Consider the following 20,931-nt stretch of genomic DNA (forward strand, 5'->3'; position numbering starts at 1 on the left):
GCTTTATTTTCCTTCCTTCCGCCCAGGTCCAGACAAGATGCTTTATGCTGGCACAGAGCCCATGCTAGTATAGCCCATTTTATAGATGAGAAGACTGAAGCCCAGAGATTAAAGCAGAGGTCACATGGCTAGTGAGCAGCGGACCCGGGGTTTCGTGCCCGGCCGCGTCCGGCCCTAGAACACGGTGCCGGAGAACGAGGAGCCAGAACACACGTGTGGGCGTGCCCCTAGGTACACGCGCAGACACGCTCGCATACAGGGCACAGGCACGGACACACACGGCGGGACAGGCGGGCTCACAGACGGGCTCGCGCGACACCCCCCGCCCCACCCACACGCACGTTAGAGGCGCCGCGTCCCGCCATAGGCTGAGCGGCAGTGAGGCGTTTTCGACCCCGGTGGCCTCAGATCAGACCACAGAGGGGAAGGAAAGCTGTAGGTTTTGAAATAACAGGCTTCGGGAGGCAGCCTCGCTGAGTGCAAAGAACGAGCACCCGGGGCAAAAGTCAGGCCGGGGTGTTCAGGTCCCCGCTCTCCCACCCACTCACTCGAGCAGGGGACGGCCCCTCCTGACTCGGTTTCCCCTCTGGGGAAAAGCACTCCTCCCGGAGTCTTTCTCAAGGGGCCGGTTGTGATTAAAGGGCGAATTCCGGGTCCCCTCGGAGCCCACCTGCCCCGGGTTTCCCGGCAGCTGTGACCCACGCTGTCTCGGTCACTCACACCCCGTCGGCTGTTTTTCGCAGAGGGTGACAGCTGCCAGAACACGTGGGAGTCAGAGGCTCCCACGGCCTCGCTTCCGGGTGGCGGCGGGAAAACCCGGCACAGACCACGCGCACGCGCCCGTGAACCCAGCGGGCGTGACGCCCCTTCACAGGCTGGAGGAGGCCCTGGCGCGCTGTCCTCCCTGGGGCTCCTCCCGCCCCCGGGAGCAAAGTTCGCTGGGGTCCGCTCCGGGAGGCTGCAGGCTCCCGTCCCCGAAACAGGCCGTAGGCAAACAGTCTCCCCGCCCGCACGGGTCTGCCCCGTGTGTCGTCCCCAGGGGCGGCGTCCGCAGCCCTTCGCGTCCCGTCCTCTGCTGAAGCCCGGACCGCCTTCAGTGCCTCCAGCAGAGCCCCTTCCCACCATCCGTTGTGGTGTCTGCTCAGCCACTGCTTTGCCCGAGAGGGGCCCGGTCACAGGCCCGGTTCTGATGGCGCCCGCCCCCACCCGGCTAAGGGCTGTGCTGGCAGCAGCCGCCTCTGGAGGAGCCTGTCCTGACAGCTTGGCCCTGTTGGGCGCCCCGGGTGGGACGCCCAGTTCTCCCCCAGCTCTACCGCGCTGCGCATAGATGCTTCCCGGGGGGCGGGGAGACCCCGGCCAGAGCCTTTGCTGGGGGAAGCCTGGGGAGCTCGTCCGCATCGAGAGCGTCCTCCTGTCCCCTCCTCACTGTGCAGGGCCTGCAGGAAAAGCCCAGCGTGTGCCCTTAGCCCGCAGGGGGGGATGTGTCTCAGCAGACGAGTTTCTCCGGGGACGCTCGGGGCTCGCTGGTCTGGGGCTTGGCACTCAGTAGGACCCCCACATCTGTGAAATGGCTCCAGTAATCTTAGGAAAAGGAGGAAAGAGACGTCCCGATTTAGGGCGAGCTTGTCTGTGTCAAGAGCCTTTGAGAATTACAGATGCGGAGGTTGTTCCCGTTTTGTGGACGTACAGACTGAGGTTCAGAGAGGCAAAGTGACTTGACCCAGGCCACCCGGCAACACGTTTGTACAGCTGCTGTTTGACATCCAACAGTCTGACCCGGTTGGGGGTCAGTACCTGATCCCCACGCTCACCTGATCGTACCCTGATCCCCACGCTCATGTTCGCGGAGGTTGCCCAGGGCAGGATGGCACTCCCTGTGGCTGTCTTCTCTCTGCTTGGATACCTCCCCTCGTGGAGAGCTCACTCTACGGCCGTGGTTCTCCTTTGTGGGCAGCTCTGCCTCCCAGGGGACATTGGGCAACGTCTGGGGACGTCTCGGATTGTTACGCCTTGGAGAGGGGCAGATCGGGGAGGCTCGGTGCTGTTCTGGCATCTAGCGGATAGATACTGGGGGTCCTGCTACCCATCTCACACACCCAGGACACTGGCCCCACACGTCATAGTGCTGGGCTTGACAGACCCTGCTTTGGGAAACCAGGGTGCCTGGCCCACGGTCACAGGCACAGTACAGGGACAGGATCTCAGCACCCCCATTAGTTACTGTCGGTGCTTAACACGTCAGGGCTCTGAGAAAGTAAAACCCACACAGTTCAGGTTGGAACACAGACGCCAGGGCCAGACGGGTTCCAATCCCAGCCCTGCCCCTCCTTAGCTGGTGACCCCGGTGAAGTCACCTAACCGCTCAGTGCCTCAGTTTCCCCGTCTGAAATAGGCATCACGACCGTGCCTGCCGTAGGATTTTTGCCAGGATTAAACGAGTTAGTAGGTAGAGGGGGCTCCGGATGGTTTCCGTTCCGCGGCGGGCGCTCAGTAAGCACACTTAGGATTCACCTTCCTGATGTGGTGCTGTTCCGCCGGGCTTTGTCTCCGCCTTGGGAGCAGCACGCGGGTGGACACACGTGTGCGCTGGTGGACCCAGCACGTGTGTGCATGCACCTGTGTGTGCGCTGGAAGGGCACACGTGTGTGCACGCTGGACGTGCCCGCGTCGTGCCCTCCGAGCCCGAGAGACCCCCGTGTGGAGCGTGCTGGGGGCTCACCCGCTCCGTGCCCGCAGGGCACCCCGGCCGACGTCCTGTACAAAGGCACCATCACCAGGATCATCGGCGAGGACAGCCCGAGTCGTCTGGACCGCAGCCGGGAGGACAGCCTGCCTAAGGGCCACGTCATCTACGAGGGCAAGAAGGGCCACGTCCTGTCCTACGAGGGTGAGTCCTGTTGTTAACAGCCCCGAGGAGCTGGCGGGGCGGCCTGGGGCCAGCCAGGCCCTCGGCCTTCCTTCCCGTCTGTGGGAGTTTATCAGTGCTGGGAAAGAACCTTGAGACGGAGGGCCGAGGGGGGCGCTGGAGGAAAGTGGGGCCACGTGGTATTTATGGGGAGCCCAGCGGATGCAGCCCCCCGCTCAGAGAGCTCTCAGGACACCACGTGAGATGCAGATTGTGAGTGCTGGAAACCTACTCCTCCAGCCCTGTCCACCAGACCCCAGGCTTTGGTGTTTCTAGAGCCACTCGAGAGGAGGGTCCGGGGCGCCTGGGTGGCGCAGTCGGTTAAGCGTCCGACTTCAGCCAGGTCACGATCTCGCGGTCCGTGAGTTCGAGCCCCGCGTCAGGCTCTGGGCTGATGGCTCAGAGCCTGGAGCCTGTTTCCGATTCTGTGTCTCCCTCTCTCTCTGCCCCTCCCCCGTTCATGCTCTGTCTCTCTCTGTCCCAAAAAAAATAAATAAATAAACGTTGAAAAAAAAATTAAAAAAAAAAAAAAAAAAAAAAAAAGAGAGGAGGGTCCAGAAAAACGTGGTGGGGGTAAAAAGGCAGCCAGATGCCTTTGGAAAACAGATCTGGGGAGTTGGTGCCCTTCCTGCGTGGTCAAGAACCAGGGAGAAGCATTTCATCCCCATTTTACGGATGTACAGTCACAGCGGTCCTTCTCTCTGGCCACCCTCTGGCCCCTCGACAGACCGGGAGGCTTGGGATCGGGGGATCAGGGTGTTTGGCCCATTGAGGTGGCTTCACCGGGAGCCGGGGCTGGGTGACAGCATGAAGCGTGACCAGAGAGGTGGTGACCCTCCTGTCCCTGCAGGATGCAAGCCAGCAGCAGGTGAGGGCTGGTCTCCCTTTCACCTCCGCTCAGTTCTTTACAGGTTAGGAAACTAAAGGCTGTGGCCAGTCTTGCCAGAGCAGAGTGGGGAAACTGAGGCCAGAGAGCGGAAGCCCGGCAGTTCTGGCCAACACTGAGCTCTGACCGGCAGCACACGGGGGGCCAGTGGGAGGCGATGGCCAGAGTGACCTCCCCTTGCCTCCGCCCCCTCTCCCCTTCTGGGTTAAGGGCCCACAGCCAAGGCAGCCTGCACGGGGGCACTTGGGAGTACAGAGCCGGGACACGAGGTTCCTGGCGGCCTCGGGCACCCAGGGCGGCGGAGCAGAACGCAGCTGACGGGCGCCCCTCTCAGCACTGAGCACTCCTCTCTGCTCAGTCCCTGGCACTGCAGGGCCCTAAATTACTTCTCCTCTGGCGAGCGGGCGTCTCTTTTCCTCTCTGCCTGCTTCTGCCTGTGCCCGCCCGCCCCCTCGGTGCTGGCCAGGGGTGGAGGTGGTGCCATGTGGCCGCGGGACGGGCCATCGGCTGCGTATTTGGGGCCAGTGTCAGCGTGTGGCTGAGGGCCCGGGGAGGGGCTGAGGGGGGCCTGGGGTCGAGGTGTATGTGGGCAGGGAGGGCACAGGCTCCGCTCGGGTCCCCCGACCGGTTCTTGAGCCCCTGTGGCTCTCGAGTGGTCATGTGCAGAATGCGGGCACACGAGGCCTTCGAGTCCCTGACGTGCTTCCTGGAGCTGCGTGGCGAGTGAGGGCGGCGGGCTGGGTGGAAGGCGGCAGGGGGTGGGGACGGGCCCCCCGGCAGCCCGGACGGCGACTGGTGCGACAGTGGTGGACGTCGCCCCGCGTGGATGGGAGGCCACCAGCTCACTGCTGATCTGTCCTTTTATATCACGTACTTTTTTCCCATTTTGGTCTGAAACCACCGTGTTCAAACATCAGCGATTAATTCTCAAGAAAAGCAGCCCAGTATGTCTGTAGGCCGCCGGCCTGTAGCCTCTGGAGCGGACTCCGTGTAGGAACAGGGGGCAGAGCTTGTTCTCGGGGGGCGGCCTGGGGCCGTGGGGAGCTTACTTCCGACACCCCGGCCTCGGCCGCCCTGAGGGGGAGAGGCTGTGGGCGGGGCTCCAGCCTGCTGGGTGCGGCCGGGCCTCTGTCTTCTCAGACCCCGGGCCTGTCTGGGGGGCCCCTCTGGGCTTCTCCCGGCTTAGCAAGGCCACATGTGCCACGGCCAGCCCTCCCAGATTGTACACTCTCCCCACGTGGACTCGTAAGGCGCGTCCACGCTTGTACACACGTGTGCACAAGGACACAGGCACACAGGTACATTTGCGCGCACGGCCTCACTTCGTTCTCGGCGGCCAGGCGTGCGTGTGTACGTGCACACGCCCACACGTGCACACACAAATGGTCGCAGGTTGCTGCTGGATCTCTGCTCACACACGCGTGTGCGCTGCTGTTCATGTCCCAAGCTGGCACCCGTGTGAGGACGTGTTTGCGTGCACACCCACGTGGCCACGTGTGGCCGAAGGCACGCCCCTGAGACGGCGGGTCGGGGCTCAGGCCCTGGCAGGACTGCCCGCTGGGGTTCCCCGCGAGGCTCAGCCGGGCCCCGTGGCGGGGCTGCGTCTCCTGTCCCTGGGCCCTGTGGGCCGCCAGCCCCCTGCCACGAGCGCGGTCTGCTTTCCAGGTGGCATATCTGTGTCCAAGGAGGACGGCAGGAGCAGCTCCGGACCCCCGCACGAGACGGCCGCCCCCAAGCGCACCTACGACATGATGGAGGGCCGCGTCAGCAGGGCCATCTCCTCCGCCGGCATCGAAGGTGGGCACCGGGACCTGGGGGGGGGGGGGGGGGAGGGGCTTCCCAACTCGGTGCCTTAGAGCGCCCCCTGGAGGGAGGGCGGGGACGGTTGGCCCGATTTTCCGGAGAGGAAACCCGGGGCTGGGGTTGGCTGAGGGTCGTTCTGGAGGCGGTGACGGCCCCCCCCTCCCCCCACCAAGAGGGTCCGGTGCCAGCGCCCCCGCCATCATCGTAGGGACTGCTTTCAAGTGGTCACGGGACCCACGTAACCCTGACGCGGTTGCCCCCCTCCAGGTCTCATGGGCCGGGCCATCCCACCGGAGCGACACAGCCCCCACCACCTCAAGGAGCAGCACCACATCCGAGGCTCCATCACACAAGGTGCCAGCCAGCTACCCGCTGCCCTCAGGGCAGCTCTAACGAGCGCTCAGAGGGTTCCCTCCGGACGGGCGGGGGCGGGGAGCCGTGCACGCGTACGCGAGCTGTACGGACACGGGCTGAAACGGAGAGCAGGGACACTTGTTCCTTAGAAACGTAGAGGGAAAGCAGATTACCAGCCGCCGCCCTGCCCTCGCTAGGTTTACTGAGCCTCTGTTTCGTGCTCGGTACTCACCACGTGCCGCTTCGGTGCTGTCGTGTGAGGCCGGCGTTACCGCTTACTGGCACTCACCGGCAGCTTCCGTTATCACGTCACCCACGTGGTCTCGGCTGGTCGGTGGCCAGCCACCTGCTACGGGCCCCATCCCGTGCTTTCCGTCTGCGGTGTCTCACTGAACGTGCGCGACTCGGTGAGGGGTTTCGATTAGTAGTCCTGTTCTGTATGTGAAGAGACTGAGGCTCGGAGGCTCAGAGAGGTCAGGTCATGTGCTCAAGGCCACACGGCCAGTGCGGATTAGAAGCCAGGTCGTCTGGCTCCAGAATCGCTGGAGGGCGGAGACCCCAGGGTAGGACGGGGCGTGGTGGGGCGCAGAGCCGAGGGCCAGCACCCTGTCCTCCTCGGCAGGGATCCCGCGGTCCTACGTGGAGGCCCAGGAAGACTACCTCCGACGGGAGGCCAAGCTCCTGAAACGCGAGGGCACGCCGCCCCCGCCCCCGCCCCCACGGGACCTGGCCGAGGCCTACAAGGCCCGGCCCCTGGAGGCGCTGGGCCCCCTGAAGCTGAAGCCGGCCCACGAGGGGCTGGTGGCGACGGTGAAGGAGGCCGGCCGCTCCATCCACGAGATTCCCCGGGAAGAGTTGCGGCGCACGCCCGAGCTGCCCCTGGCCCCGCGGCCGCTCAAGGAGGGCTCCATCACGCAGGTAACGGGCCGGCTGGGCAGGACAGCCGCTTCCCTGGCCTCTACAAACGGGGAAACTGAGGCTCGGCCTCAGTGGGTACCTTGTCCGAGATTACACAGCTGCTCACCGCTGACCCTTTGCCGTGTGCGTCCCGGATTCTGTGCTGAGGGCTTTATATCCGTGACCTCATTGAATTGTATTTACGCCCTGTGGGGTCTGTAGCCATCATCCCCATTCTTCAGGTGGAAGGACTGAGGCCCAGAGAGCCCAGGCAGCCCGCTACAGTCCCCGAGCTCACCGTGAAAACGAACGGCTGCTGCTGTCTGGGTTTTTATTACGGGCCAGGTGCCGCCTGAGCACCTCGAGTCGTGCCCAGTTTAGCCCCCGCAGCCACGCTCTGAGGGTCTCATTTTATCGTTGCGTAAATGGAGGGTCAGAGACGTGAAGTGACTTGCCCAGGGTCACACAGCAAGTGAATGGCAGTTGGTGAAACCCGGATATTCCTAAACTGCAGCGTCTTTGCTTCTCGGCGTCCCGTTTCCCCCACCAGCCTGCTGCACCCCCGCGGCCCCGGCTGCCCAGGAGGCCCCAGCCCAGTAGGGCACGATCAGCTCCCGTTGTGCAAGGAGCCAGTAGTGGAAACCACTGTCCCTTCCCGTGGTCAGAGGTGGCCAGACGGAAGGAGGACGGATGGTGGGAACCGTCCCTGGGGCTGCGTGGCCATGAGGCAGACGGGGCTGGGAAGGGTATCCCGGGAGGGCGACCCAGCTTCCCTTGGGGGGAAGATGCCCGGAGAAGCAGTGGGGACGGTAGCCACCGCCAGGGGCCTGGGTGAGACTTGCCCGTGGACCCCGGAGGAAGGCCAGTCTGACTCTACAGTATCCTCGTTAGAAGCAGGGTATCTCTTTCCCTTTCTTACGGAAGTGACGAAAACGTTCGTGAGTAGACCCAGGGTTCTGTTGCTTACAGACGCCGGCCCCCGCCGTACCCCGGGTTCCCAAGGCTGTGTCAACAGAGCGGGGGCTTCTCCGGGGCGGCCAGCCTGCACTGTGGTCCATGACCCCCTGTTTATTCAGCTGCCCCTTCTGGCCGGAGAGCAAACAGATCTCAGCCCTGACCTCTGAGCCTTGGGCACCAGGCGGTGGGACTGGGTTTTGCTGCTGAATTTCCTGGAGTGACCTCGAGTGGGCCGGCGGGGGGAGGGGGGAGTTCCAGACCAGTGGGAGGAGTGGGGGTGTCGAGGCTCCAGGGGCCGACGGAGGGTCCCCGCTTGCTCCGGGCATGGCTGGCCTGTGAGCTTGGTGGCCCTGGGGCCAGGACAGGGACGGACAGGGCGGTGACCCGTGCGTTCATCTCAGGCCCAGCAAAGCCCTTCGTCCCCCCTGCCCCTGGAGGCGTGAGCCGTCGCTCCTGCTTCGTGGCCGAGAAACTGAGGCTCAGAGACGTCCTGCGGCCGGTGCTCACACCCCTGTCTCCCCAGGGCACCCCGCTCAAGTATGACACTGGCCCGTCCTCTGCCGGCTCCAAAAAGCATGACGTGCGGTCCATCATCGGCAGCCCCGGCCGCACGTTTCCACCCGTGCACCCACTGGACGTGATGGCCGACGCCCGGGCGCTGGAGCGCGCCTGCTACGAAGAGAGCCTGAAGGGCCGGCCGGGGGCAGCCGGCAGCTCGGGGGGCTCCATCACCCGGGGGGCCCCGGTCATCGTGCCTGAGCTGGGCAAGCCGCGCCAAAGCCCCCTGGCCTACGAGGAGCACGGGGCGCCCTTCGCCGGCCACCTCCCACGCGGCTCGCCGGTGACCACACGGGAGCCCACCCCACGCCTGCAGGAGGGTACGTGGGGGGTGGGGGGGTGGGGCGCGGGCACCGGGTGGGCTCCTGCCTCGGGGGCCTCCCTCCCCACCCACCCTCAGCTTAGGCTAGAAACCAGGGGCACCCTCGGGCCGGCGCGTACTTTCCACCTGCCGGGCCTGTGGCTTCCGCCCCCAAAGTACACTTCGATTTCTCTTCGTCTCCCTGCCACCCCCAGACCACCGTGATTCCCCACCCGGGGGGCCACCGCAACTCCCCTCCTGTCCTGCTGCATCCTGCATCCCAGATGCAGCCAGAGCCGTCCTTTGAAACATTCACATCCCGTCACGCCACTCTAATGCTTAAATCTTTCTAGTGATTCCTCACTGCATTTAGGGGGAAAAAAAAAAAAATCCACCTTTTAGCCACGGCCGTGAGCAGCCCGTAGGACCTGGCCCGGTGCGCTCTGCACGTCACGGTCACCGCATTCCTTTATCCACCACAGGCCAGGCCAGCGGGCTTCCTCCTCTCTGTTCCTGAGTGTGCGCGGGGCCTTTGCACCTGCTCTCCCCGCTGCCTAAAGCCTCCCCCACGTGCAGTGTTACCTAAGTGGCTTCTTTTTGTCCTTCGGGTCTCTGTTCAAATGTCACATTCTTGGGAAGGCTTTTATGACCCTCCCCCACTATTCTGGTCACATTCTGTCACATTTTGAACGTCCCCCGGAGCGTTGATCTCGCGGAGATTTTCGCTTGAAGACTAGTGGGTCGCTTCTCTCCAGCATTAAGTGCGCCACGTCGGTGTGGTTTCCTGCCTGTTGTGTTGACGGGGCCAGCTGCGTTTCTTACAACAGTGCTTGGCCTGTAATAGAGGCTCCATAAATATTTTCGATTGCTTGAATAAAGGAAGGAAGGAACGAATGAACAAAAGAACAAATAAATGAAAGCACGAATGAATGAGTTTTTTAAAAAAGAACACAAACGCAGCAGCAAATGGGTAAATGAAAGAACACAGGAACCGGAGGCAAAGAGACAGGTGAAGGAGGAGGTCTGGCCCTTCTGTCCCCGAGAGCTGCCCCCCCCCCCAAGTGGCCTCCCCTAAATGCTGGCCCCGGTGGCCCCCGTGTTGGGGGCTGTAACAGCGGTGGCACAGAGGTCCAACGCCACCCCCTTGGCCTGTCCCCACAGGCAGCCTCTCATCTAGCAAGGCATCCCAGGACCGGAAGCTGACGTCCACGCCCCGGGAGATCGCCAAGTCCCCCCACAGCGCCGTGCCTGAGCACCACCCCCACCCCATCTCGCCCTACGAACACCTGCTTCGGGGTGTGAGCGGGGTGGACCTGTACCGCGGCCACATCCCCCTGGCCTTCGATCCCACCTCCATACCCCGCGGGATCCCTCTCGATGCAGGTGATTGTCTGGGACCCATAGACCCCCACAGCGCGGGGCCGAGGACCTCGTCCGTGTCAGCCCCAGTTTCCTGTGGAACTTACCAGTGCCTTTAAAATTGCAAACGTATCAAAAGAGGCCGCAGTGCCTGAGCGTTTCTCAAACGGACGTGGTCTGAAAATCTGTTGAAAAGGATGCATCCCTCGGGGATCTTAGCGGTCTACGCTGTGGATGCCCTTTAGGGGAACTTCGATCCAAAGAATGTTATCGATAAAAAGTAGCCCACGTTGTCTTGGGGAGCCAAGGTTTTTCTGCGCGTAGCCCCTGAGTCCTGGGTTGTGGCCGGTGTTTGGGGGAGGTCGTCAGGTGTGCGGGCGGGGGGCGGAACGACGGGTGGGTGAGCCAGCCTGACCTCGCTCCCCTTCTCCCCACAGCCGCGGCCTATTACCTGCCCCGACACCTGGCCCCCAACCCCACCTACCCGCACCTGTACCCACCTTACCTCATCCGCGGCTACCCCGACACGGCGGCGCTGGAGAACCGCCAGACAATCATCAACGACTACATCACCTCGCAGCAGATGCACCACAACGCGGCGACCGCCATGGCCCAGCGGGCTGACATGCTGAGGGGCCTCTCGCCCCGCGAATCCTCTCTGGCACTCAACTATGCCGCTGGCCCTCGAGGTGGGTGGGGAAGGCACTTGCGGGCAAGGGGGTGGGCGGACACCATCCCGCGCCCCCAGAACTGGCCCTGTCCCTCGTCCGCCTGGCCCCCTCGGGAGTGCAAAGGACGCGGGTGTTCTCGCTGAGGCCGTGGGGTGCGGTCACCTTAGAGGCCCGGGCAGTGGAACAGCCTTGAGAACGCCCGCAGACCTGGCGCGGGGTTGAGAGCTGTGTGGGCCGCGAGCGTGGGGGTGGGGGTGTGTCTGATAGCGTGTGCGTTGCGGATGCACACGCAGGAGGTGAGCGCGTGCCTGTGCCAACTCTCCGTAGATGGGGGTCCTTGGCCTGACCAAAAGAGATCAAAATACGAGGCTGTGAATTTCTGGCTCCCTTGACTCATAAACAGCCTGTGGCTGCTTTGTGAGTGCGCTCAAGTCGTCCTCTGGAAACATCTCTGGAAGGTTCTTTTCAACAACCGAGTACCAGTTAGGGTCCGTTTGGAAAAAGCAGTCACGCTAGGTATTTCAGGCAGTGGGGACGGAATACAGGGAGCTGACCGGAGCGGGTGGGAGGCTGGAAGAACGGAAAGGGCCAGCCAAGTGCGCGGGGATGCCCGCCACAGGGCACGACCGCCTCTGGGGTTTGGAGGTCAAAGGAGGTGGGACTGGGAGAGCCTGGCATCCAGAAGAGGGGCCCGAGGGGACCGGTGCAGAACCAGGAAGGGGCGCCCGGTCCCTCCGGCCCTTTGCCCACAACCCCCCGGCCCCACCTCCTTCCTCCCGCAGGCATCATCGACCTGTCCCAAGTGCCACACCTCCCCGTGCTGGTGCCCCCGACCCCGGGCACACCGGCCGCCGCCGCCATGGACCGCCTTACCTACCTCCCCACAGCGCCCCAGCACTTCAGCAGCCGGCTCAGCAGCTCCCCGCTCTCCCCAGGTAACACCCCTGCCCCGTCCCATCCACCCCCCAGGTAACACCCCTCCCCTGTCCCATCCTCCCCAGAGGACAGGCCCCGGCCCTCCCTGAGCGCTGGGCTGAACCACAGGACTTCTGGTCTCCAGGGGGTCCCACTCACTTGACGAAACCCGCCACCACCTCGTCGTCCGAGAGGGAGCGGGAGCGCGACCGGGAGCGCGACCGGGAGCGTGACCGGGAGCGCGAGAAGCCGGTCCTCACGTCCACCACCACCGTGGAGCACGCGCCCATCTGGAGACCTGGTAGGGCGGCGGAAGTCCCTGCCCCGGCCTCTGGGGGTCCTCGTGGGCCACGCGACCTGTCCCCTGACCCCGCAGCCTGTCCCTGCCAGGTACGGAGCAGAGCAGCGGCGGCAGCGGCGGCGGAGGGGGTGGGGGCGGCAGCGGCAGTGGCCGCCCCACCCCCCACTCCCACCAGCACTCGCCCATGTCACCCCGGGCCCAGGACACCGTCCAGCAGAGACCCAGCGTGCTGCACAACACGGGCATGAAGGGCATCCTCACCTCCGTGGAGCCCAGCACGCCCACGGTCCTGAGGTGGGCCAGGTTGGCACAAGGGAGGGGACGGGCGGGCGGGCCGTGGGTGCAAAAGCGCACTGGTGGGAGAGAGACGGGAAGGAGAATGATGGGTGGGGGAGTAGGGAGATGGATGGTGGGTAAATGAATAGGAGGTAGGACGGCAGATGGACAGGTGGGTGAATGGATGATGCATGGGTAGGTGGAGAGAAGGGCAGGTGAAGGTGATAGATGGGTGAGTATTTGGGAGGGAAATGGATAGGTGATTGGGTTGGGATGGGCACGTGGAGAGAGAAATGGATAGGTGGGTGGGTGGTGTGTGGATGGTGACTGGACTAGATAAGTGGGTAGTTGGGTGGATGGAAGGGTGGTTGGGTTAGACAGGTGAGTGAACGGACGGATGGAGCTGGATGAATAGATGGGTGGATGGGTAACTGAATAGACGTAGGTTGAGTGAGACAGGTGAGTAGGTGGATGGATGGATGGATGGATGAGTAAGTAGGTGGAAGCATGGGTAGAGGGTAAGTTGGGTGAGTGGGTGGATGAGTAGGTGGATGGATGGATGGATGGATGGTGAGTTGGGTGAGTGGGTGGATGGTGAGTTGGATGGATGGATGGATGAGTAGGCAGGTGGAAGGATGGGAAGATGGTGAGTTGGGTGGGTGGGTAGGTGAGTAAGTGGATGGATGGATGGATGGTGAGTTGGGTGAGTGGGTGGATGGTGAGTTGGATGAATGGATGGATGAGTAGGCAGGTGGAAGGATGGGAAGATGGTGAGTTGGGTGGGTGGGTAGGTGAGTAAGTGGATGGATGGATGGATGGATGGATGGATGGATGGTGAGTTGGGTGAGTGGGTAGATGGTGAGTTGGATGGATGGATGGATGAGTAGGCAGGTGGAAGGATGGGAAGATGGTGAGTTGGGTGGGTGGGTAGGTGAGTAAGTGGATGGATGGATGGATGGATGGATGGTGAGTTGGGTGAGTGGGTGGATGGTGAGTTGGATGGATGGATGGATGAGTAGGCAGGTGGAAGGATGGGAAGATGGTGAGTTGGGTGGGTGGGTAGGTGAGTAAGTGGATGGATGGATGGATGGATGGATGGTGAGTTGGGTGAGTGGGTGGATGGTGAGTTGGATGAATGGATGGATGAGTAGGCAGGTGGAAGGATGGGAAGATGGTGAGTTGGGTGGGTGGGTAGGTGAGTAAGTGGATGGATGGATGGATGGATGGATGGATGGATGGATGGATGGTGAGTTGGGTGAGTGGGTGGATGGTGAGTTGGATGAATGGATGGATGAGTAGGCAGGTGGAAGGATGGGAAGATGGTGAGTTGGGTGGGTGGGTAGGTGAGTAAGTGGATGGATGGATGGATGGATGGTGAGTTGGGTGAGTGGGTAGATGGTGAGTTGGATGGATGGATGGATGAGTAGGCAGGTGGAAGGATGGGAAGATGGTGAGTTGGGTGGGTGGGTAGGTGAGTAAGTGGATGGATGGATGGATGGATGGATGGTGAGTTGGGTGAGTGGGTGGATGGTGAGTTGGATGGATGGATGGATGAGTAGGCAGGTGGAAGGATGGGAAGATGGTGAGTTGGGTGGGTGGGTAGGTGAGTAAGTGGATGGATGGATGGATGGATGGATGGTGAGTTGGGTGAGTGGGTGGATGGTGAGTTGGATGAATGGATGGATGAGTAGGCAGGTGGAAGGATGGGAAGATGGTGAGTTGGGTGGGTGGGTAGGTGAGTAAGTGGATGGATGGATGGATGGATGGATGGATGGATGGATGGATGGTGAGTTGGGTGAGTGGGTGGATGGTGAGTTGGATGAATGGATGGATGAGTAGGCAGGTGGAAGGATGGGAAGATGGTGAGTTGGGTGGGTGGGTAGGTGAGTAAGTGGATGGATGGATGGATGGATGGTGAGTTGGGTGAGTGGGTAGATGGTGAGTTGGATGGATGGATGGATGAGTAGGCAGGTGGAAGGATGGGAAGATGGTGAGTTGGGTGGGTGGGTAGGTGAGTAAGTGGATGGATGGATGGATGGATGGATGGATGGATGGTGAGTTGGGTGAGTGGGTAGATGGTGAGTTGGATGGATGGATGGATGAGTAGGCAGGTGGAAGGATGGGAAGATGGTGAGTTGGGTGGGTGGGTAGGTGAGTAAGTGGATGGATGGATGGATGGATGGTGAGTTGGGTGAGTGGGTGGATGGTGAGTTGGATGAATGGATGGATGAGTAGGCAGGTGGAAGGATGGGGAGATGGTGAGTTGGGTGAGTGGGTGGATGAACAGGTGGATGGATGGATGGTAGATGGTGAGTTGGGTGGGTGGGTGGCAGGTTGGGTGGGCAGGTGGATGAGTAGGTGAGTAGGTTGTCAGGTTCAGGAATAGTCTGTGGAAGGGAGACGGACACATAAGAGCGGGCTGTGGGAAGAGACTCTTCTGGTCCTCCCCAGACTTGGGGGAGGTGTCCCTCTTGCCTGGACAAAACCTAGGGGTTCTGTTAAGATGAGAGAGGCTCTTTAGGCCATGTGTGCCTCCCCGGAGTCCAGTCACTCTCATAAGGGGGCCCAGGTCAGGTCCCCTCTGATGACACCCACCCCCAGGACTGCGGGCAGAGCTGCCTGATGCGAGGGGGTGGGGGCTCCGTACTCCTCCCTGCCCAGAGTCCTGTTTGGAGGCAGGCGTTTCTTCCGAGGTAAAGCTTCTATTCATACGAGTACCGCCCCCGCCATTTGGCTGTTCTAAGTCATACCCACCCCCCAACCACAGTTCCAGTTGGGAAAAATGACAACCCCGTTTCCCAGAAGCACTGGCTTTGTCCTCACTGACTCAACTACTCAGCAGCTACACGAAGCGGGAGCACCTGGCTGCTTAGAGCAAGATCATGGCTCAGCACAAAGTGGTTTGTGCACACTGGCAACAAGCCAGTTAGAAACTGTCATGCGGGCATCGAGCCTTTCCCCCTGGCAGCTGGAGCGAGGGTCAGCAAAGGGCAGGGCACCGCCTCGTGGCATCACTGGGCTTGATGGAGAGGCCACAGGGCTGGAGTCGGGCCAGTTCACATCCAAGCCTCAGTGTCCTCATCTGCAAAGTGGGGATAATTATGTTTACCCCGTGAAGATCAGAGTGTACATTTGTGCATTCCTTCTCCCCAGCCGGTCCCCCCTGGGGCTTACAGCCTTGACTGTAGCAGTTGGGGAAGGCTGCTTGGAGGAAGAGGCAAGTGACCCTCCAGAGGAGCAGGGCCGGGGCGGAGTTCCGGAGAGCCTTGCTGTTCTCCCGTGGTTCTCTAACCGCCCACGCCGCCTACCCTCGGGACCTTTGCCCCTGTTTTTCCAACTCCTCAACGTAGCTGTGGTGCGTGCATTTCCTCGAGCGCCCCCAGCAGACCCTCGCCCACCTGCCAGCTCGAGAGTCTCCTCCCATTCTCCGTCACCCTGACTTGTCGTTGACCGGTTCCCAGGCTCTGGGTGTGGGTAACTTCTCTGTTAACTTGTATATAGTCTGCTCAACCGGAACGTAAGGCGATTTTGTCTGGTTCATTCGCTGCCGTATCCTTCAAGGTCTAGAACACTGTCTAGAACAGTGCCTGACAACGTACTAGGTGTTTAGTAAGAAGTCTTGGAACGACGGACTGAATGAATGAATACATGAGTGAGCGAGTGAGTGAAGGCATGTGGGGTGGGTAAGGCCATGTTGGGAGGGCGGGTTCATTCTGCGAGCAGTGGGGACTCATCAGGGTGCTGGAGTGAGGGAGTGGCCCCGCCTCGGCCTCCTGGGCCCCTAGTGGGGGCACTGCTCCAGCCCCCTGACCGCCTTCTCTCCTCCCCCAGGTCCACCTCTGCCTCCTCGCCTGTCCGCCCGGCCGCCACATTCCCACCCACCACCCACTGTCCTCTGGGTGGCACCCTGGACGGGGTCTACCCCACCCTCATGGAGCCTGTCTTGCTGCCCAAGGAGGCCCCAAGGGTCGCCCGGCCCGAGCGGCCCCGTGCGGACGCTGGCCACGCCTTCCTTGCCAAGCCCCCAGCCCGCTCTGGGCTGGAGCCCGCCTCCTCCCCCAGCAAAGGCTCCGAGCCGCGGCCCCTGGCGCCCCCCGGCTCCAGCCACACGGCCATCGCCCGCACCCCAGCAAAGAGCCTCGCACCCCACCACGCCAGCCCGGACCAGCCTGCGCCGCCCGCCTCGGCCGCGGACCCGCACCGGGAAAAGACTCAAAGTAAACCCTTTTCCATCCAGGAATTGGAGCTCCGTTCTCTGGGTAAGACCACCCTGACAGCGGCCACCTTCATAGACGCGATAATCATGCGTCAAATTGCTCACGATAAAGGGCCGCGAGAAGGAGGTTCGCTGGCCAACGACTCCCCTCGCGATGGTAAGACTTCCGGACCCGCCGCCCGCCCACCCCGTCTTGTGGCCTAAAGATATTTTCAGATCTCTGCTTTTTATTTTTTTCCCCCCATTTTACGTTGGTTTTGGTATTTTGTTTTTAAACGCGTCCTCGTCGATTGCACGCTATGATGACTATTCCTCAAGCTGCCGCCCACCCCCTCTGATTTGGGGGCGCCTCATCATTTCACATTGTTTTATCATGATATATATATATATTTTTTTTTTTTTGGATTTTCGCTTTTTTTCCTTTAATGAATGGATCTGTGATTTTGACTTCAACTGCGCCTCCCATGTCCCAACCTTTGCGCCTGTGTTTGGGGAGCAGAGGGAGTGGGGCTGCAGAGGGGCTCAGGCTGCCGCCGGCTGCCGCGTGGGTGAGTCTGCTTTGGAGGACGCCCGCGAGGCAGACTGTCTGGGAGGGCAGGGGAGCGCACTGCTCTCCAGGAGGAAATGACCCCTGCACTCTGCCAGGGCCGTGAGGGGCTCTCGGGGATGCCCCGGCCCCACATGTCCTTGCTGACCTCCACCCTGCAGCCCCTGGGAGAAGAATAGTCCCGGGCCCCGTCTCCCACCTCTGGCCCCTTCTCAGGGCTCCTCTTTGCTGGCCCGGGGGCTGCAGGGACTGTGGCCCAGACCGGGTCCTGGGACCCTAGTGTCCCTCCCTGGCCCCCGCCCCCCCGCTGATCTCACTCCTGCACTGCCTTCCCTGGAGACTCGTCCTCCCCACAGCCCCCACCATCCGGGTCTGTGTTTCCCCCTGTCCCTAGGTCATTGTCCGTCTCTTGGCCTGTCTCCCTGTGTGTCCGTCTGCGTTCTTCCTCCAACGGCCTTTCTCTCTCACCCCACCACCCCATCTCCCCCATTTCTCGATGCGCCCCCCACCCCAGCCAGCCGGCAGCCCCGGTCTGGCTCCCTTCCTCTATCCATCCGCCCGCGGCACCCGTCTGATCTGGGGGCCCGAGCCAGCGGGGGAGGGCGGGCCGGGTGGGGTGGCCCTGGCCCCAGGTCCTGGCACAGACATGACCCGGGGCCTCGCCCACGGCAGGTTACCACGGCGGCAGCTACAGCCCCGACGGGGTGGAGCCCGTCAGCCCCGTGAGCTCGCCCAGCCTGACCCATGACAAGGGGCTCCCCAAGCACCTCGAGGAGCTCGACAAGAGCCACCTGGAGGGGGACCTGCGGCACAAGCAGCCAGGTAGCGCCCTGCCTCCCCCCGGCACCCCCCTCGCCACAGTCCTGCGAGACAGGGGCGGCCGTTGTCCCATCACACAGGCGGGAAAACCCAGGCCCCCTGCGGCCGAGGAATTGGCCCAGCCCCATGCTCAGAGGGCAGAGTCGGGATGCGGGGACCGCGCCCCCAGCCAGGCTCACGCCTCGGGTCCCCCCCCCCCCACCCCGACCCCCCCCCGCCCCCGCCCCCCAGCCTGACCAGCTCTGCTCTGCCCGCAGGCCCCGGAAAGCTCAGCGGTGAGGCCGCGCACCTCCCACACCTGCGGCCGCTGCCCGAGAGCCAGCCCTCGTCCAGCCCGCTGCTCCAGACCACCCCCGGGGTCAAAGGTCACCAGAGGGTGGTCACCCTGGCACAGCACATCAGCGTAACTACCCCTTCTCTGCCTCCGGCCCTGGGCGGGGATGAGGTCCCGGGGGAGGGGGAGGGTCACACGCAGCCTCTCGGTCTGGTGGGTAAACCGAGTCCTGGCGGACCGGACCAGGGAGGTAGGGCTGGCACGGGCAGGCTGGTCAGGGATTCCAGACTCTCAGACTCAGATGCAGAAGCCACCCCCTCACCCAGCTGGGGAGCCTCTGGTGCGTGAGCCCGTGATCCGCGTCTCCCGCGTGCTGGCCATTGGAACCTGACCCGTGTAGGGCCCACCGCTTTGACACGGAGCCCCCCATGCCATGCACACGGGGACGCTGAGGCTGCCGTGGGCAGGCCCGAAACACCCAGGGAGCCGGGAACTGAGCCGGGCTCTGTCCCCAAAGCGCAGCCTAGCCTTTGCACGCCCAGAAGCTTCCGGAGGGATGGCTGCTGCCTGACCCCGCACCCCTCCCCCCACCTCGGGCCCGCAGGAGGTCATCACACAGGATTACACGCGGCACCACCCGCAGCAGCTCAACGCACCCCTCCCGGCCCCCCTCTACTCCTTCCCTGGAGCCAGCTGCCCGGTCCTGGACCTGCGCCGCCCCCCCAGTGACCTCTACCTCCCGCCCCCGGACCATGGCGCCCCGGCTCGCGGCTCGCCCCACAGTGAAGGGGGCAAGAGGTGAGCGTCGGGGGCGGGTGACCCTTGCGGTTTAGCTCCTGGGGCACCTCTGTCAGGGGCCTGCTGTAGGAGGGCCGAGCTCGGCCAAGTGCGAGGCCTGCCTGGTGTCCTTGCACGGATGAGAAACTGAGGCCCAGGGAGACGGCGGGCGGTTTGCTCAAGGCCACGGTGCGGACAGATAATAGCTGACGCGTCCGTCACGCTCTGTGGGCTCCAGGCGCCATGTGTTAACCGGGATGCTCACCACAACCCCAGGAAGTGTAGGCGGTATTGTCCCCATGTCACCGGTGAAAGAACTGAGGTACGGAGAAGCGAATTCCTTCATCTCCGGGGACACAGCCAGTGAGTGGCAGAGCCGGGATTTGAACCAGAGCCGAGGGTGGCGAGCACAGCCTCCCTGCAGGCACACGACTCGCTTCTGGTTCCCCCGGGAGCACTAGGGCTTGGAGAGGAGAGGGCGGCCCCCAACTCTAGGACGAAGGGAGCCACTCGAAGGGGGGCACCACATGAGCGAGGCACGAGGGCGGGAAGGGCATCTCTGGGGCACAGTGGGGCACCGGGCATGCGCTGCAGCAGGGGTCAACTGACTACCGCCCGTGGGCCAAATCCAGCCCACAACCCGTGAGCTACAGGTGGTTTTACGTTTTCAAAAGGCTATAAAAGAAGAAACACAGCAGAGCCCACAAGTGGCCCGCACGCCCGAAACAGTGGCTCTCCAGCCCGTGCAGAAAGATTCAGGGGAGGGCAGAGCTGGGAGGGGGCGGGAGAGGGACACGTCCCCCACGTCATTGCGGGGGAGAGAGCGCTGAACTCGGACCACAGACCCTCTCTCTGCTCAGGTCTCCAGAGCCCAGCAAGACGTCCGCCCTGGGCAGCAGTGAGGATGCCATCGAGCCCGTGTCCCCACCCGAGGGCATGGCAGAGCCTGGGCATCCCCGAAGCGCCATGTACCCGCTGCTGTACCGGGACGGGGACCAGGCAGAGCCCAGGTACCTCCGTGGCACCCCACTCCGCCCCCGGGATGCTCGTGACTCAGCCTCTGGCCCACCGCAGTGCGCTTGGGGCTCCACAGGGCCTTGTGTGCAGCCGAGAGATCTCAGACCCGCGGAGCAGGGGTTAACGGCCGGAGGGGCATCCACGGCAGCTTCCCGTGCTGTGGACTGCACCTCCTGGCTCAGGCCAGGCCCCTGCTGCTGGCGGACCTGGGAAACCACGAGCTAAATGTGCTGCACCAGTCGGGGGGGTGGAGACAGAGAAGAAAGCCAGGTCCCTGGGCACATGTCTAGTTTTTTCAGGGGCTGTTGCAGGTAGACAGGGATGGCCCACCAGAGCAGCTGGGGCTCTCCAGAGACACCCTGAGGCCAGGAATAGGTAAACTACAGAGAAGATTCCAGGAGCCGTGGTCCCTAAGAGATGAAAGATGTAGGTACGGGGTAGGAGAGGCTCGGTTCTGAATTTCTAAGGCAGGTCAGGTAGTAAGCGCCCCATCGTCAAAGGTGTGCAAGCTCCACACTGAACAAACTGACCTAGGTTCTCTGATCCTCGCAGCAGAATGGGCTCTAAATCTCCAGGCAACAGCAGCCAGCCGCCGGCCTTCTTCAGCAAACTGACCGAGAGCAACTCTGCCATGGTCAAGTCGAAGAAGCAGGAGATCAACAAGAAGCTGAACACCCACAACCGGAACGAGCCAGAATACAGTAAGCGGCGAGCCCGCTGCCCTGGGAACCCGGGGCCCCCGTGGGGCTGGGAGCCAGCACGGTGCTAGAAACCCACGGGGTACTTGCCCGGCTCCCCCTCTGGCCCTTCCCCACACATTCAGGGAGCCCGGCGGTCTCCGTCTCTGCCTCGGGTACCCGCCGGGACAGAACAGTGCCTGGGTACGGCCGGCATTCGGCGAATGCTTAGATGGGCGGGTCTGTGCGGAGCCCCTACTAGGAACCAGGGATTGGGGTCTTACCCACCCAAGGGCCCTGTGTATCCCCTGTTCACAGCACTCATCGTGTTTGTGATTTTTTTCTCCCCACTTACGCGGTTACTGGAAGTAAATCCTAACTTAGCCTCCGCCCCTTAGCACAATGCTGGTTAGAATTGCAG

The 20,931-nt window shown here is 62.7% G+C and overlaps 1 protein-coding gene across 43 annotated transcripts in view; it reads left to right on the forward strand.

The window, feature by feature from the left end:
* NCOR2 (nuclear receptor corepressor 2) overlaps window positions 1-20,931 on the forward strand; it is a 213,623-nt gene that overhangs the window by 186,363 nt on the left and 6,329 nt on the right. For 19 of the 43 annotated variants that reach the window (XM_045457218.1, XM_045457224.1, XM_045457216.1 and 16 more), the window contains 17 exons: window positions 2,737-2,887; window positions 5,457-5,588; window positions 5,862-5,948; window positions 6,571-6,866; window positions 8,326-8,680; window positions 9,823-10,044; window positions 10,458-10,709; window positions 11,474-11,626; window positions 11,752-11,907; window positions 11,997-12,210; window positions 16,015-16,556; window positions 17,619-17,768; window positions 18,023-18,168; window positions 18,644-18,837; window positions 19,055-19,138; window positions 19,677-19,826; window positions 20,386-20,534. In XM_045457218.1, coding sequence (XP_045313174.1) covers window positions 2,737-2,887; window positions 5,457-5,588; window positions 5,862-5,948; window positions 6,571-6,866; window positions 8,326-8,680; window positions 9,823-10,044; window positions 10,458-10,709; window positions 11,474-11,626; window positions 11,752-11,907; window positions 11,997-12,210; window positions 16,015-16,556; window positions 17,619-17,768; window positions 18,023-18,168; window positions 18,644-18,837; window positions 19,055-19,138; window positions 19,677-19,826; window positions 20,386-20,534 — 3,433 coding nt within the window. The remainder of the gene's footprint in view (window positions 1-2,736; window positions 2,888-5,456; window positions 5,589-5,861; window positions 5,949-6,570; window positions 6,867-8,325; window positions 8,681-9,822; window positions 10,045-10,457; window positions 10,710-11,473; window positions 11,627-11,751; window positions 11,908-11,996; window positions 12,211-16,014; window positions 16,557-17,618; window positions 17,769-18,022; window positions 18,169-18,643; window positions 18,838-19,054; window positions 19,139-19,676; window positions 19,827-20,385; window positions 20,535-20,931) is intronic. The other 24 variants (XM_045457250.1, XM_045457238.1, XM_045457248.1 and 21 more) reach the window with 8 other exon arrangements.

Source organism: Leopardus geoffroyi, chromosome D3 (genome assembly GCF_018350155.1).
Source record: "Leopardus geoffroyi isolate Oge1 chromosome D3, O.geoffroyi_Oge1_pat1.0, whole genome shotgun sequence".
In the NCBI taxonomy this organism is placed as follows: Eukaryota; Metazoa; Chordata; class Mammalia; order Carnivora; family Felidae; genus Leopardus; species Leopardus geoffroyi.